Source organism: Eubalaena glacialis, chromosome 10 (genome assembly GCF_028564815.1).
Source record: "Eubalaena glacialis isolate mEubGla1 chromosome 10, mEubGla1.1.hap2.+ XY, whole genome shotgun sequence".
Classification (NCBI taxonomy): Eukaryota; Metazoa; Chordata; class Mammalia; order Artiodactyla; family Balaenidae; genus Eubalaena; species Eubalaena glacialis.
In genome coordinates this window covers 122,117,267-122,128,617 of record NC_083725.1, presented here as the reverse complement: position 1 = coordinate 122,128,617, position 11,351 = coordinate 122,117,267, and the positions used below count along the sequence as shown (strand labels likewise).

Sequence of the window (11,351 nt, the reverse complement as noted above, 5' to 3'; positions counted from 1 at the left end):
CGGCGCCCTCAAGGGGCGCAGCGCGCAGGTTCCGGAGGCTTCTGGGTAGCGAATTACCCCCGCCCCCCGCACCGGCGCCTTCCTTTCCGTCCCTGACGCCGCCGAAGTCGCACGCGCGAGGCTTCTCCGCCGTCGCCAAGTTAGTGGGGCGGGCGGGCCGGGGCGCGGGCCGGGCCGGGCCGGGAGTGCAGCGGAGGGAGGGCGGGCGGGGCAGGGCACGAGCCGAGCCTCTGCGGGGTCCCCGGACCGAGCCACGCGCGCCCGCGCACGGGCCGGGGTGGGGGTGGGAGGCCTCCCCGTAACGCCGCCGCCTTCTCCGCGCGCCGCAGGATGCGCTACGTCGCCTCCTACCTGCTGGCCGCCCTCGGGGGCAATTCCTCCCCCAACGCCAAGGACATCAAGAAGATCTTGGACAGCGTGGGCATCGAGGCGGACGACGACCGGCTCAATAAGGTAGCCGCCTCGCTGGGGCCCGAAGCCCCTGTCTGCTCTGTACTCCGCACAGGGAGACCCCTCCCTTACCCGACCCGGCGTTTCTCTTGGGGAAAGTGTAGGTTCCCGCTGATATTTGCTAGCCGATATGGTTTTGGGGTTGCCCTGATGTACCGGTACAGCCCGGAGGAAGAAAAAGTGGGGGTGAAGCCAAATCTCAGCGTGGCTCAGTAGAAACACAAGTCACGTATAATTGAAGGTTTCTTAGTAGTTTTTTTCTTTTTTAATGAAAGCGGTGATGTTTATCTTGATCTTATTTCACCCAACTTGGTGAAACTTACTTTGACACATGTTGAGTGTAAAGTGAGATATTTTGCATCCTTTCCCAGCAGTAAGTTTTGGTGTTAGTTTTTACATGCAGGGCGTCTCGGTTCACCTGTCCTGAGTCGGTGGTGAGGGCTGTGTTGGGGGCAGGGGTGTGATGATAGGCCTCTCGTAAACTAGGCCATTTCTCTCTTTTAGGTCATCAGTGAGCTGAACGGAAAGAACATCGAGGACGTCATTGCCCAGGGTGAGGCTGTGTCCGGGGCTTTCTTTTTCACGGTCCATCCTAATTCCTGCCGGTCAGCCTGTGACCTGCCAGGTTTCGCTTGTGGACCAGAGCACCCTAGAAGCCTTGCCCAGAGGAGTGAGCGGGGTTTCGGTGGGCTCATGCCGCGGGCGCTTCTAGACAGCCCCGGGACAGGGCGCCCGTGCTCTCACTGGGCTTTTGTAAACAAGTCTCTCCACCGCTTCTTGGGGTGCTAGGGCTGACCACAGGCCCCTGCCCTGTGGTGTCAGACTGGAGTAGGTGAGACTTGTTTGGAAGTTGAGCTCTTGGGGAACTGTTCTGTCCTTGGGTCCATGACGGGGCAAAGCCAGCTCAGCAGACGGCCTGGTGTGTGAGCTCGCTGCTGGGCACTGGGGCAGCGGACTTTACCTGCCTGATGGTAAACATGTTTGCCTAGCTTACCTCCAGGGTAGGGCGCTGTGGTCTTGTAGCCCTGCTGGAGAGATTCCTAGAAGCCAATTTCTGGGAGTGACAACAGACCCTCCTGTATGGGAGAACAAGAACCTACGACGTGGATCCTAATACGTTGGACCGAGCGCCTCGTTACTCTTGAGCAGCGTTGAGGCCAGGCTCCTGCCGGGGTCTCACCTCTCCTCTCTGGTCTCTGTAGGCGTTGGCAAGCTGGCCGGCGTGCCCGCTGGCGGGGCTGTGGCCGTCTCTGCGGCCCCGGGGGCTGCAGCTCCTGCTGCGGGTCCTGCCCCAGCCGCAGGTAAGTGGACGCTCAGGCCGCTGGCTCTGCGGACGCCCTGGGGTCTGTGCTGGGAGCGTGGCCTGCACCGCGGGCGTTTCTCACCGCGCGCTTTCTCCCCGCAGCAGAGGAGAAGAAGGAGGAGAAGAAGGAGGAGTCAGAAGAGTCAGATGACGACATGGGGTTCGGCTTGTTTGACTAGAGTCCCCTCCCCTGCAAATAAAACCCAGTTTACGTATTTCTTGACCTGCCTGTGAGCCCTTTGTCAGAGTGTGGTCTCCGCATCCTAGTCTCATCCCGGGACGAACCAAGGCCCTTGCTCGATGAGGTGGAGCGGGTTGCCTGAAGAGCCAGGAGTGGAGTGCCTTGACGGGGGGCACTTTCTATGGGTCTTGAGTGTGTCCAAGCCTTGAGCCCCCTTCTTGGGCATGGTCCTGGCTCCTGTGGACTGCCAGGGCCTTCCTAGGAAATGAGGCCTTCAGGGGGACACCCATGAACACTTGAAAAGCCGGAGTGGGTGGTCTCTGCGAGGTGGGTCTGGCCAGTTGAGGCCAGCAGCTCCCACAAGGCTGGGAGAGCCCTCAGTTATGCACAAGAGGAGATGTGGTGGTGGGTGTGTGGTCCCCAGATGTCACTGTGGGGGTCAGTGCCCTGGCTCCACCTAATCCCCTGAGCAACTTGGACTTAGCTCCTCTGAGCCTGTGTCCCCAGCTGTCTGGTGGGCCAGTACCTTTGCTGGGCAGATTCAGAAGTGGTTTGTGGGCAGCAGTGTTGGGCTGCATGCTTGCTGTGTCCTTTTGTGTCGGGCCTGCCCATGCCCTTTCTGCCAGGCTCTGGCCTAGAATGTGGGGCAGAGGGGAGAGGCCCTCCCACTGCCCACCCAGGCACCATCCTGGCCCTACAGCTATTGGCAGTCGCCCACCAGTGCCAGGCCACCCCGTAGATGCTCAGCTTTGCTTTCTGAAGGCTGTGGTGTGGTGGGCACCTGCCATGTGCCCACCACATGGTAGGCATGTGTGAAGGACTTGCCTCTGTGGTCTTGTAGTTCTGGAGGAGAGTAATGAGTGTAGCACGAGACAGCAGGGCTGGGTGCGTGGGGGGCCCTCCCTCAGGAAGAGGCCCCAGGACAGGGGTGTTCATGGGTGGAGGGAGAAGACTGATGGCCTTTTTGCTACCCAGAGGAGTGGGGATTAGGACAGGGCCTCGGGGGAGGGGGTGTGGGACATGGGGCTAAGGGGGAATGAGGGGTCCTAGCAGTGTGGGCTGCAAGGGGAAAGTATGAGTGGGATGAGAGGTGGGGCTGTGGGTACCCAGAGACACAGGTGGCAAGGGGCCATGGTCCAAGGTTAGGGTAGAGACGGCCCCCCAGAGGAGTGACGCAGGGTCCAGGGGCAGAGCTCACAACCTCAGCCTTGGAGGCTGAAGAGAAGGGCCCTGTGTGGGCCAGAGGACACCATGGGAGTGGGAGCATGACACCTGGCTGGCAGTCATCAGACACCAGGGCTTCTCTGTGCAGACTGGGAGGGGGGCAGGTCCACTCCCACCCCCAGCCAGGATTCTAGGAAGGGCCACCCTGTTCCTGGCTGCAGAGCTCCTGGGGCCTGGTGGGAGGGATATGTACCCAAAACAAGTCAGCCAGGGTGTGGAAATGGGAGCAGAGGTCTCCCCGCACTGGGGTAGAGCCACCCTTCAAGCCCCACAGTCCCTTGGAAACGGGGAGGGCATGGGCTCTGGCCTGTCCTTGGAGCAGGTTGCGGGGATGGCCTGCTTAGGTTCCTGGCTCAGCTTGCACTGTCCCGGTCCTCCTTGGTGGCACCCTGGTGAACCCCTGAACTTTGCAGGCTGGCCCTGGGGGTCTGTTCCATCCCCACTGTGTCACACCCCTTGTCCCCTGCTGCATCCAGCAGCATCCCCAAGGGCTCAGTCACCCTTATGGGGCCACATCCTCTGCACTGCGCCGCCATCCCACCCAAGCATTTGGGGTTCTAAGTCAAATTCCCTCATCCCCCTGCCTTCCCCATTCCCAGCACCCACAGCACCCAGACCTGGGCTCCCCTCTCCTAATTCCCCCACCCAGGGCCTTCGAACGTCCTGTAGGTGGGTGGCCCTTTGCTTTCCCATGTTAATAGTGTCCACACACCTCTTCACCTTTCTCAGTCCTTATTTGAACTTAATAGAAACCATCTCTCCCCCCTCTCCCCCAAGTGGGGCAGGGTTTGTGTTGACTTTGCTCCCTGCTCATGGAGACCCATGCTGGTCCCCATGCCAGGCGCACATGGTGCTAAGTATGGGTGGCTTGGAGCACAGAGGCTGAGGACTGGGTGGCATGATGCCAGATGGCCCTGTCCTGGGGAGGCCCTGCTCTGGCTTCTCCACCTGGGCCTCGGGGCCGGGGCGGGGTGGGGGGGCCGCAGCCCCAAGCTGGGTCCTGAGCCAAGCTCCAGCCAGAGGAGCTAGTGTTCCTGGGGAGACGGATGCACACTGGCCACCCACTGCCCAGCATAGACAAGCCCCTCGTTTGGGAGGTGGGGTGAGGTGCAGGGCTGGCCCCTGGATCCAAGCCAGGCTAGGCCTGCCCTACAGTCCAGGAGAAAGATGCGGAAGAGGGGCGGGAGGGTGACATCACCAGCAGTGCTCCACCTGTCGGGGCAATTAGGCGGGACAGGGCTTGAGTCACACCCACGTAGACCCCACAGCCTGAGGAGCTGGGGCAGGAGGCAGGTCGAACCCAGGTTAGTGCCAAGGTGGAGCTGGGCGCGTGGCGGGCAGGGCTGGGTCGGGATGTCCGGTGTGGGTCTACCACGCCGGTGTTATCTCTAGAAGTTGTCTGTGTGTGATTCGCGTGCAGCCCTGTATGTTTATGGGTAAGTCTGTGGATGAGTCGGTGGGTCCTTCAAGCCCCTGACCCTCGGCGAGCTCCTCAGTGTCCTGGGTTGGTGTTGTAGGCCGACCCCCGAGGGAGGGGGCGGATGCTGCCCAGACAGCAGGGCCCTCCCCTCATGGGTATCCAGCTCAGACTGCGGTCGTCCTGGACCTGAGCTCGACCATCCCCACACCCCTGGGCCACTTGGTGTCCCCTCCCGCCGTCGACGATGGCGGGGTGGGCAGGTGGGGAGGCAGCGGGAGGTCGAGGATGTGGACTCTCGTCCGGGCCTGGCCAGTGTCTTTGGCGGGGCCACAGGTGTCGCGCCTCAGGGCCCAGTGGCCTGGACAGCGGGCGGCGGTGGGGAGTGGGGTGGGGGGGAGCCGGGCCGGGGGCGGGGTCTCTGGGTCGAGACGGGCTTCCGGAGAGGGGCGTGGTCTCGGGGCCAGGGACCGGGCTCCAGGGCCCGCCCCGAGGGCGCGGCCGTTCCTCGCGCGCCCCAATTGGGCTGCGCGTGCCGGCTCCGCCCCTCCCCCCGCTAAAATCACCGCCTCCGCCTCCTCCCCTGGCAGCTTCTCCAACTCCGCCGGCTGAGACCCCGAGCCACAGTGACTGCGGGGCCGGCCGGCCGGCTCTGGCCCCGGCTCCAGAGCGAGCGGCGAGCGCGCGGCGCACAGCGAGGCCGGCCGCCCGCGGAGCCCGGGAGCCCGGCGGGCCGCCGCGATGTTCCCCAAGGAGACGACATGGAACATCTCGTTCGCAGGCTGCGGCTTCCTCGGTGTCTACCACATCGGCGTGGCCTCCTGCCTCCGCGAGCACGCGTCCTTCCTGGTGGCCAACGCCACGCACATCTACGGCGCCTCGGCCGGGGCGCTCACGGCCACGGCGCTGGTCACCGGGGCCTGCCTGGGTGAGCGGGGCGGCGGGGGCTGGCGTGTGCTCCTCGTGAGCGCGGAGGGCCCCGCTCCGTCCGCACAGAGCAGCGGGCCGGGCCGCGGGGGCCGTGAGGCTCTTGGGGGTCTCTGCCCGGGACCCCGACCGAGGTTCCAATCCCGGACGCCGACGAGGGGCGGGGCCTGCCTTGTTTTGCTCCGAGGGTGCCCGGGGATTGGGGTAGGGCCCTGCGCGCCTCTGAGCGGAGGCTGCCGCCTAGGGCCCGCCCCTCGGGCGCAAAGGTTGGGGGCCGGGCCGGTGCAGCACGAGCTATTTCGTTGGAAAGAGAAAGCAGTTCGTGGGCGGGACCGCGAGAGTCGGGGGAGGGGCCTAGGCCGTCCTCCTGCCCCGGGCATCCGCCCGGGTGGCAGCGGTCACTGTTTCCTGGGGCTACGGCATTCCGGACTGCCATGGCCCCGGGGCTGGGAAAGGGTTGGCCTCTGAGGAGCGCGTCTGGGCACTGTGGCCTGGTGCCTCCCGAGGGGCCCCTAGAGGAGGAGCCGGCAGGTCAGGCCTGGGCCCGGCCAGCGCAAGCTCTCTGCCGCCCTCGCCTTCCTGGCGCATGGCCCACTGTGGGCCTGGGGCCCTCTGTGGACTGCGGCCAGACGTTTTTGCCCACTCCGTGGGGTGAGAGGTGCTTTAGGACTGTGCTTCCTCCACCCACACACCTCCGGCGGCCAGTGCGAGTGATGTTTACAGCACACGGAGTACCGCAGGAGTCCTGGGAATGCTGCCCGGCCCCCAGCCGACTAGGGCAGCCAAAGTAACAGAGGGGTCATTAGCTTCTGGAATGCCCTGCCCAGCAGGAGTCTGTCCAGTGTTCTCCTCTGCACCCTGCCGGTGACCTTTCCCCTGAGGAGGGTGGGGTGGAAGGAGCACAGCTCTACATTCTTGGGACCTGGGAATTCACCACTGTGGCCCTGCCCCTCCTACTCATGGAGGCTTTCAGGCAAGTGCTTCTCAGACCGCCGTGCTGGTCTCAGGTCCGTGGTACCTAGTTGAGGACATGGTCCCATGGCGCCTCCCCCACCCCACTCCCAAGAAACCTCTTTCTCATGGGTGGGAGTGGTCTTGGGCAGCTGGAGTCCCCACAACTTGGCAGGTGTTGGCGCCACCCTGCCCCACTCCTGACCTGGGGGATGGTCCTCGGCTTCTCCCCAAGGCCTTGCTGCTCCCTGACTATTCCTGGGCCTGCTCCCACCCTGGCTTTGTCCTAGGCCAGTGCCCACGGGCCCCCAAGAGGAATGTCGGGGGGTTGCTTGCTCTTGGCTACAGTGGGATGCGAGCGTGCTTCCCCAGGAGTGATGAGGCCCCGCTACGTCCAACCTCAGGCCCCTGGGCCTGTGGGACCCCTGGGCTGCACTGGGGTCGGTGCATCTGGATCTGGCCAAGCGGGTGAAGGCTGAGCCTGGTCAGAGTTGAGCCTCTGCCTTCTACCCTTCCCCGGGGTGGGGGCTGGGTGCCACGTCACGCCAGGCCCAGTGACTCACAGATCAGGGTGGGCAGTTGGGAAATACTGGGCAGAGAGTAAGCCGTGGCCCCAGCTGTCTGCCCTCCCAGGAGCCCCTCTCTCCCCAGGAGCAGGTGGCAGAAGCCCCAGCTGTGGGCCAGGCCCCACGGTGGACGCTGAGACTCCTCTAGGGTAGAGAGGGGTGCCGAGAGCCTGTGCCGTGGACCCTGGGTCTGGAGCCCTGGGGAGTGTGCAGAGCCCGGGAGTGCCGGCCCCTGACCTTTGCCCCTGCTGCTCCAGGTGAGGCGGGTGCCAACATCATCGAGGTGTCGAAGGAGGCCCGGAAGCGGTTCTTGGGCCCACTGCACCCCTCCTTCAACCTGGTGAAGATCATCCGGGGCTGCCTGCTGAAGACCCTGCCTGCTGATGGCCACGAGCGCGCCAGTGGCCGCCTGGGCATCTCCCTGACCCGCGTCTCGGACGGCGAGAACGTCATTATAACCCACTTCAACTCCAAGGAGGAGCTCATCCAGGTGGGCCCTGGGGGCCACACTGGGGGTTCAGTAGGAACCCCAAGGCCCCTGCTCACTGTCCCCCTCTGTCCCTGCCCCACAGGCCAACGTCTGCAGCACTTTCATCCCTGTGTACTGTGGCCTCATTCCTCCTTCCCTCCAGGGAGTCGTGAGTATCTCCTGGGCACCTTTCCTGGGTGACGAGAGTCGGCTCCTCTGTGGGCTGTGGGACAGGGAGGCGGGGAGGAAGCCATCTGTGCCTCCCCACCCCAGCCCCTCACTCCTGCCACTGCCTGTTGCCTCACTTCCCCCAGAGTTACTCAAGAGCCAGGCCAGCCCTGTGCAGATGTACCTTTCCTGTGGCTGTTCCCCACCCCCCCACTGTCTGGCCATCTGCTCAGTGGCCAGTGCCCAGTGGGTGAAACGCCCAAATGAAATAGCCACTGGGGGGGGCCTGAGGCGGCTGGGGGGCAGCCCAACTCACCCTGCAGGCCTGTCCCCGTGTGACCCCGTGTCCCTGCCACAGCGCTACGTGGATGGCGGCATCTCGGACAACCTGCCGCTCTACGAGCTCAAGAACACCATCACAGTGTCCCCGTTCTCGGGCGAGAGTGACATCTGCCCACAGGACAGCTCCACCAACATCCACGAGCTCCGTGTCACCAACACCAGCATCCAGTTCAATCTGCGCAACCTCTACCGTCTCTCCAAGGCCCTGTTCCCGCCCGAGCCCCTGGTGAGACCAGACCTCCCCACCGGGCACCGGGGACAGCTCCCCGGGGGCCTCTCCTGGCTACGGCCCACACTGCCGCTCCACTGGGGCAACCCATCCAGCCTCTGTCCAACCTGGATCTGGGCCTGAATCCAAGTTAGCTTGGAGTGGGGCGGGGCGGGGTGGTGGTTCAGGGACACTGGGGACTCTATCGGGCACGTCTGGCTCCTCTGCCCCAGTTTATGCATCCCCCTGCCTCAGGTGCTTCGAGAGATGTGCAAGCAGGGCTACAGGGATGGCCTGCGCTTCCTGCGGCGGAACGGTGTGTGGGGGCTGCCTGGGCAGCCGGGTGGGCTCTGCGTGGCCGTCCTCTGTGGGCCAGCCGGCCTCAGCCGTGCTGATCGCCTATCGGGTCCCCCCCCTCCCCGCCCCAGGCCTCCTGAACCGGCCCAACCCCTTGCTGGCGCTGCCTCCCGCCCGCCCTCCTGCCCCCGAGGCTGAGGACGCACAGGAGGCCAAGGTGGCCACGGAGAGGACCGGAGTGAAGGAGCACTTGCCGCCACCTGGGGAGGATCACATCCTGGAGCACCTGCCCTCGAGGCTCAACGAGGGTATGTGGGGTTGGCGGGAGAGGGGGGACCTGGCGGGACGGGGGGCAGAGGAGCAGAGGGGTCCTGGGCTCCACCTCCCTCCCCCACCGACCTCCTACCAACCTCCCTCCTGCACCCACAGCCCTGCTGGACGCCTGCATGGAACCCACAGACCTGCTGACCACACTCTCCAACATGCTGCCCGTGCGTCTGGCCACGGCCATGATGGTGCCTTACACTCTGCCGCTGGAGAGCGCCGTGTCCTTTACCATCCGGTGCGGGGCAGGGGGAAGGGGTGCAGGGACGAACTCTGGATCATCCCCGGGTGGTGGGCACTCAGGGAAGAAAAAGGCGGCCGGTTTAAGCGGCTGCAGAGATGCCACATCAGGGTCCCAGAAGCCAGGCACAGACGAAGGTGGGGTGGGGGGGGGTGGGTGTGAGGTTTGGGCCACAGCCCCTGAGGCCATGCCTTGTTCCCCGCCCCAGCTTGCTGGAGTGGCTGCCCGACGTTCCCGAGGACATCCGCTGGATGAAGGAGCAGACGAGCAGTATCTGCCAGTACCTGGTGATGCGCGCCAAGAGGAAGCTGGGCAGCCACCTGCCCTCCAGGTGAGCCCCTTGCTGCCATGTCCACCCCGGCCCGCAGCCTCCGGGGCCCCCACGAAAGCCCTCCCTCCCTCGGTCCTTTCCCCACCCGCAGGCTGTCGGAGCCGGTGGAGCTGCGCCGCACCCGCTCGCTGCCCTCCGTGCCACTGTCCTGTGCCGTCTACAGCGAGGCGCTGCCCAGCTGGATGCGCAGCAGCCTGTCGCTGGGGGACGTGCTGGCGAAGTGGGAGGAGTGTCAGCGGCAGCTGCTGCTGGGCCTCTTCTGCACCAACGTGGCCTTCCCGCAGGACGCCCTGCGCATGCGCACCCCTGCCGGCGCGGCCCTCGCGCCGCCCCAGCACCCGCCCGGCTCGCCCCCTTGCTGAGAGCCGCCCGCTCGGCCTTGCCCGCCCCCGGTGCCCGGTGCCGAGGGCCGGGCCCCCCAGCTTCCTTGCCCCGTGAGGCGGGGCCCCGGGGCCAGCTGAGCTCCCCCTCCGCGGCCTCTCTCCGTTCCCCCTGCAGAGTGAGGAGATGGGGGTCCCTCACGCTGCCCGAGGGGGCTTTGCTGTCAACCAACCACTAACTCGCTGCACTGAGGAGGGAGGGGAGTGGAGTAGCCCTCCCCTCGCAGAGGGCCCCCTGCCTGTGCCTTAACCTCCCCTTCCAGGCCCCGCCCGCCCTGGGGCTGGGGAAGGCGGGCTGGGGGCTCCTGCACCTGTGGCCCCTGCCGACGCCCACACCCGCGAGTGCAGTATTACTCCTGAGAGCTTTGCCCCTGCTCCTCCCTCCACATTTTTCTCGTTTGGCTGAAGAATGTGTGTGAGTTATTTATTTTTGCCAAAGCAGATGTAATAAATGCCATCGCTCAGCCTTACCTCCTTCACTCGTAGGTGACGCCCCCGACCCCCGCCGCCCCCAGCTGATCCCCCCAGTGTCCAGCCTCAGGCCAGTCCTTCCTGGGCTCCCGCTCTCCTTGAGCCTGGCATTCCGGCCCTGCCAGCCGGGCCTGGGGCTCCCCCCTCAAAGCACTGCGGGCTTCCTAGGCTGCAGCCCACTCCTCTGGCTGGGACCCTTGGGCACAGCTTTCCAAGGGCCAGCGGAAGTACTGGGGACCAAGATCCTTGCAAGATAAAAACAGAACTGTTTAGTTTCTTACCAAGGTGGTGTCTGCACCTCTGCTCCATGGTGCCCTGGGGGCGTGGGGCTGATTTCCCAAGCTGAGCGCTGCGGGCCTGCTCCACTGGGGGTGTTTGGCCCAAGGCTCTGTGGGTGGTGCGGGTCTTGCCCTTGCCACCAGGAGCCTCACTGCGAGGTGCACACACCTCGTTCCCCTGTCCCCCTCCCCCCCCACTGTGTCCCCAGTCTCGTGCCAGTATACAGGAGGGATCTGGAATGTTGGGCGGGGCGAGGTCTGCGCCAAAGGGGGCTGGATCTTGTTCTGGGGGAGACGTGGTTTCCTGAAGGCCTTCTCTGCCCTGCCTGGGCAGTCTGAGGGGATGTAACCAGCCCTCCTTGGTGATCACAAGGGCCCATGGGGTGGCGGGCGCCTGAGCAGAGCTGCGCGCTTGGCTGGAGGTCCAGAACTGTTAGTCCTGCCGGGTTCAGCCGGCACCTGCCCTTCTGCCCTTTCCCCTCGAGGCACGGGGCGGCGGCAGTAGCCCCCAGCCAACAATAACGGTCGGTAGTGGGACTGCAGGACTGGGAGAGCCGGCTCAGCAGGTCCCCGTGCACCTGTGCCAGGGGCCACCCCCCTTGGTCTCAAGGTCCTGTCCTATAGGCCCAACCTGTTCTAGTTCAGCAGGATCACAGGCCCCTGAAGAGGCAGAGGCCTCCAGCCCCCCAGCGCTGCCCGGACAGCTCTGCGAGGCCAACCCCTCCAGGTGGGTGCCAGGCTGGGGCCGGGAAGGAGGACCCCTGGGAAGATGATGGGATTTTCTCCCCCCCCACCCACCGCATGAAGGTCACACACAGGCCCC

General features: G+C 65.0%; 2 protein-coding genes and 1 non-coding gene across 4 annotated transcripts; all 3 read left to right on the top strand.

The window, feature by feature from the left end:
* The first annotated feature begins 29 nt into the window (after positions 1 to 29).
* RPLP2 (ribosomal protein lateral stalk subunit P2) lies at positions 30 to 1,968 on the top strand. 2 transcript variants are annotated; one of them, XM_061202322.1, is made up of 5 exons: positions 30 to 139; positions 330 to 453; positions 955 to 1,003; positions 1,653 to 1,751; positions 1,859 to 1,968. In XM_061202322.1, exons 2-5 carry the CDS (start codon positions 331 to 333, stop codon positions 1,930 to 1,932), a joined length of 345 nt encoding a protein of 114 aa, XP_061058305.1. In that variant the 5' UTR covers positions 30 to 139; position 330; the 3' UTR covers positions 1,933 to 1,968. The 2 variants fall into 2 exon arrangements, with proteins under 2 accessions (XP_061058305.1, XP_061058304.1); XM_061202321.1 differs by having other exon boundaries at positions 1,856 to 1,968.
* On the top strand, positions 1,034 to 1,168 carry LOC133100171 (small nucleolar RNA SNORA52). Its single transcript, XR_009702413.1, has one exon. It is a non-coding gene; the product is annotated as a small nucleolar RNA SNORA52 (small nucleolar RNA).
* Positions 1,969 to 5,166: 3,198 nt separating the features above from the next.
* PNPLA2 (patatin like phospholipase domain containing 2) lies at positions 5,167 to 10,249 on the top strand. Its single transcript, XM_061202309.1, has 9 exons — positions 5,167 to 5,503; positions 7,277 to 7,509; positions 7,592 to 7,657; positions 8,015 to 8,224; positions 8,462 to 8,522; positions 8,635 to 8,811; positions 8,933 to 9,065; positions 9,277 to 9,399; positions 9,491 to 10,249. The coding sequence occupies exons 1-9, from the start codon at positions 5,317 to 5,319 to the stop codon at positions 9,759 to 9,761; spliced, it is 1,461 nt and encodes a 486-aa protein (XP_061058292.1). The 5' UTR covers positions 5,167 to 5,316; the 3' UTR covers positions 9,762 to 10,249.
* The last annotated feature ends 1,102 nt before the right edge of the window (positions 10,250 to 11,351 follow it).

Excerpts from the sequence above, each read along its gene's own strand:
- RPLP2 (XM_061202321.1), top strand. The coding sequence starts at position 331 with ATGCGCTACGTCGCCTCCTACCTGCTGGCCGCCCTCGGGGGCAATTCC. Across the intron at positions 1,004-1,652 it reads CGAGGACGTCATTGCCCAGG|GCGTTGGCAAGCTGGCCGGC; the intron begins GTGAGGCTGTGT and ends TGGTCTCTGTAG. Across the intron at positions 1,752-1,855 it reads GGGTCCTGCCCCAGCCGCAG|CAGAGGAGAAGAAGGAGGAG; the intron begins GTAAGTGGACGC and ends TTCTCCCCGCAG.
- PNPLA2 (XM_061202309.1), top strand. The coding sequence starts at position 5,317 with ATGTTCCCCAAGGAGACGACATGGAACATCTCGTTCGCAGGCTGCGGC. Across the intron at positions 8,523-8,634 it reads GCGCTTCCTGCGGCGGAACG|GCCTCCTGAACCGGCCCAAC; the intron begins GTGTGTGGGGGC and ends TCCCCGCCCCAG. Across the intron at positions 9,066-9,276 it reads GCCGTGTCCTTTACCATCCG|CTTGCTGGAGTGGCTGCCCG; the intron begins GTGCGGGGCAGG and ends TCCCCGCCCCAG.